We start from the raw sequence: 4,641 nt of genomic DNA on the forward strand, positions 1-4,641 counted from the left end.
GGATAAAACTTAAGGAACCCAAATAACATTGGAAATATAATGTGCAGATTCCCATCTCCAGCTTCGTAGACAAACTATAAATTTTAGTTTTGGAGTTTAGGAAATGATTGATAATCATCATAAGAAGTACCAGTAGAATGCTGTTAGAGCTTCTATGGTGATAGGTAATCGCAGGTTCCACTGATCTGTGGGAAGCTCTCTGACATGTAGTACCATTGTACCCTGACATTTAATATTGTTTCAGTTAGTTGTGGTTCCCTAAACTGATTTTGTGACCCTGTTTGATTTGTGACCCAAGTTTGAGAAACAGTGAAATGGAGGCTGTGACGGAGCAAGAGAGGAGACTGCAAGATAGGGGCTTCGAGAAATCTAAAATAGCTGCTGGAAATAGAAGAGCTAAGGATTCATACAGAGGAAACTCTCACACTGCTTGAAGTGCTGGTCATGGTAGGAAGGAAGGGCTTTGGAGAGATGGCAGTTTGCATAATTCATGGTCAGGCACTATTCCTTCAGGGCTTTCTTTCGAGCCACCCCATGATGACAGATCGCATGTCTCAAAGATTCTCAGTAATGAATTTATCTATTATTACCACATCATATTTCTGACAAAGCTTATTACAGGTTTTTTTTTCCTCTTTATAATGCTTTAATAGTCATCTTTCAAATCACACGCTCTCATTTTAATATTCCCAGATTTGTAGCTTGCACCAAGGATCTCATGAAGAGAGAAATGGAGAGGAAATTGAGTAATTAAGATTTTAACTCCACCAGAGATACTTTCCCTAAGAGGATTTATCTAGTATTCTTGGCTTCCAGTAGCCACCCATTAGTTCTAAAAAGAAGTATCCAGACATATACAGGTGTTCTCAACATTACGACACTGAAGATATGTCTGACACATGGCACTACGGATCCCATTTGTGTCCTTATGTAGAATACTCATGTCACCAGTGTGCCTTCAGATGTGTCTCTAACTTTGTTTTAATTTTTGCCTTCAAATATTAAACAAAACATTGATACTTTTAACTGAAAGTCAGTGAATAAGCAAAATTAACTTTTACCTGAGCTAAAATTTATGTCTTCAACAGGAATGGCGTAAGTCCACTTGAACTGTGGCTTTTGAACATTTTAATGAACCGACCCTCCTCAATTCTGCCATCTCTAGAGAATTCAACTAACCAGCCATGAAAAAATATAGACTAGTATCCGTATTTACACATCTAAGATGAGTCTCTTATGATTGAAAATGGTGCAGCTGGGCTGGGTGGGGAGTAGGCTGCTGCCCGCATGCTGTGCTGGGGGGCAGGTGGGCTATTTGCCTTCCCCTGTTTTCCCATCAGTATGACTGCCTTTTTTTGGATGTCCAGAGTTGTTCTACAGATAAGAATGTGTTATAAAATACAAATTTGGCTTGTTTGGAAGGGGTCTCCCCAAATTAACAAGTCCCTTAAGTAAGGCTTACTTTAACTCCTAACCTCAGAAAGCATGGGGCCTGGATAGGATGTCTGCACGGGAAAGGGTCAGAAAAGGGGAGGTGGAATAAACTGAATAAAGGGGCAAAAAAATGGTGGGTTTGGGGTGAGTTGTCCACATGCTTGGTGAAGACAGCAGGGTACTGTTAAACCTTTGGGAGGAAGAGAAATTTGGGAGTCAGATGTCAGTCTTTTTAATATGGGAAAATGTCATGCCAGTTTACATGTTTAGAAAACAGTATGTAATAAATTTTTTTGTATTCATCAACTAGTTTCAACCATTATCCATCTATGACTAACCTCCTTCATCTCTTCCTCTGGAAATCTGTGCTTCCCCCACCCCCTGCCTATATATATGTGTGTGTGTGTGTGTGTGTGTGTGTGTGTGTAAATATATATGTATATTTATATGACAGTCTCAGGCATTTTATTAATTCCAGCCACATTCCAATTGAAGAACCACTTTTAGCTCACCTTCTTGTCATTCTCCTACTCTCCCTACCCCACCAACTCCACCCTAGCTTTTTTAAAATTTTCCCTTTCACACTGCAGCTCTGATGGCCCACCTCTTCCAGGACACAGATCCATAAAAGTCAGCTCTGCACACAAAGCATCTCAGAGGGAGGAGCCGGACCAGCAGTGCTTCACACCCTGCCCTCTTCTGCCCCGGAAAGATGGCTCCATAATGACAGCTCCATAATGGCAGTGGGTGAGGCCCTGGTGTACATCAGAGTCACTCTTCTGCTACTCTGGGGAGGAGTGCCTCTGTTCATTTCTGGCCACTCTCAGGAGAGGACCTCCCAGCCCTTGTCCCCAGAATTGGTGATCCCCTTGAAGGTGACCGGCAGGGGCAGAGGTATAAAAGGACCAGGCTGGCTCTCCTACAGCCTGCAGTTTGGGGGCCAGAGATACATTGTCCACATGAGGGTCAAGAAGCTCTTGGTTTCCAAACACTTCCCAGTATTCACCTACACGGACCAGCATGCCCTCCTCCAGGAACAGCCTTTTGTTCCTGATGACTGCTACTATCATGGTTATGTGGAAGGAATCCCTGAGTCCCTGGTTGCCCTCAGTACCTGTTCTGGAGGTTTTCGAGGAATGCTACAGATTAATGACCTTGCTTATGAAATTAAACCAATGAGGCTATCTGCCACATTTGAACACCTGGTGTATAAGATGGACAGTAATGATACACAGTTCCCACCTATGAGATGTGGGTTAACAGAAGAGGAAGTAGCACGCCATTTGCAGTTGAGGGCATCATCTAATTCTACTCTGATGCAAAGTTCTTATACAGGCTGGTGGACCCATTTGCGGTTTCTTGAGCTGGTAGTAGTTGTGGATCATCTTCTATTCCTTTACTACAGAAGTAACGTGACAGTAGTACAGCATGAAGTATTTGATATTGTCAATATAATAGGTACCTTTTATTACCCTTTGGAGGTTGATGTAATTTTGACCGGGATTGAAATCTGGACTGGAAGAAACCTAGTTGTCACCAATAACCTTGATCAGCTTGTGGAAGACTTTTCTATTTGGAAGTATTTCAATCTTGATGCCCGACTACACTACGATACTGCCCATCTTTTCATAAAAAAATATTTTGGCATAAAGCTTGGAGTTTCCTACGTCGGAGGAATATGCCTCCGTCCTTTTAACAGTGGAGTTGATGTTTTTTTAGGAAACAGTCTGTATTATTTTGCACTTACTGTGACCCATGAACTTGGTCATAATCTGGGAATGTATCATGATACTGAAGAATGCGTGTGTGGGCTTCAGTGGTGCATCATGTATCCCAGCCAGAAGATGACAACTCGGTTCAGCAATTGTAGTTATGCCCAGTATTGGGACAATACTCTCACTCATGGATTATGTATTCAGTCACCTCCATATCCCGGGAATATCTTTAGGGTACAGTACTGTGGGAACCTGGTGATCGAAGAAGAAGAAGAGTGTGATTGTGGGACCATACGCCAGTGTGTAAATGATCCCTGCTGTCTGTTAAACTGCACTCTGAAGCCTGGAGCTACTTGTACTTTTGGAATTTGTTGCAAAGACTGCAAGTTCATGCCATCAGGGACTTCGTGCAGACATCAGATCAGTGAATGTGACCTTCCAGAGTGGTGCAATGGGACATTCCATCAATGCCCAGAAGATGTATATTTGCAGGACGGGATTCCCTGTGGCAACGATGCCTACTGCTATAACGGGAGATGTAATAACCATGACGACCAGTGCAGAGAGATTTTTGGCAAAGATGCAAGGGGTGCATCTCAGAGTTGCTACAAAGAAATCAACACCCAAGGAAATCGATTTGGTCACTGTGGTATCACAGACCTAATATACGTAAAATGTGAGGCCCCTGATATTCTTTGTGGAAGAGTGCAGTGTGAAAACGTGCGAGTGATTCCTAACCTGGTACAACATTCTACAGTGCATCAGCTTCACTTCAACGACACGACTTGCTGGGGCACTGATTATCACTTAGGGATGTCCATACCTGATATTGGCCAAGTGAAAGATGGCACAGTGTGTGGTCCAGAAAAGATATGCATCCGCAAGAAGTGTGTCAACATGACCCATCCATCACGGGACTGTCAGACCAATGAGACGTGCCACATGCATGGGGTCTGCAATAATAAAGACCATTGCCACTGCCACCTTGGATGGGCGCCTCCCTACTGCAAGTACGCAGGCCATGGAGGCAGTCTTGACAGCGGGCCACCTCCTGGGAAGCACATGGTATTGCCAGAAGCAAAGGCAAGGTTGGGTTACCTGTCATCATTGTGGCTTATCCCTTTTACTGCTTTCGTTTTATTTTGCTTTCTTGTACTTTGTAAGGAAGAAAAAAAGAGAGTGGGGGAAAGAAGAGGAACGCTAAGTCCCCTGCCTCATTAAACAAATCCCTAGTTGTTTTAATGGTAATGAAATATTAGGGCATGTCTGTCTGACTGTTTAAGGAAAAATTTAAGGATTCTTCATATCAGGATCATAAGCATTAAGACCACACCAAGGGATTTCTAGCTTGTACTTTCTTACTCTTCATTGTTATAAGCCATATTAAAACTTCATTTTTTTTTTTTTTCCTGGAGTTTGTCTCTTTATTTTCTGGGCAAAGTACAGCAGAGAGACTTTTTTTTTTCCTAAAGTTGATATCTATTGGTTCTAA

At 42.6% G+C, this 4,641-nt stretch overlaps 1 protein-coding gene across 1 annotated transcript; it reads left to right on the forward strand.

Annotated features, from left to right (window-relative positions):
- Positions 1-2,029: 2,029 nt before the first annotated feature.
- On the forward strand, positions 2,030-4,310 carry ADAM20 (ADAM metallopeptidase domain 20; the record flags this gene model as incomplete). The annotated part of the gene is made up of 1 exon (XM_059371337.1): positions 2,030-4,310. A coding segment is annotated over exon 1 (2,139 nt), but the record flags the coding sequence as incomplete, so codon positions are not given.
- Between the last annotated feature and the right edge of the window lie 331 nt (positions 4,311-4,641).

The sequence above is a fragment of the Mustela nigripes genome, chromosome 13 (genome assembly GCF_022355385.1).
Source record: "Mustela nigripes isolate SB6536 chromosome 13, MUSNIG.SB6536, whole genome shotgun sequence".
Taxonomy (NCBI): Eukaryota; Metazoa; Chordata; class Mammalia; order Carnivora; family Mustelidae; genus Mustela; species Mustela nigripes.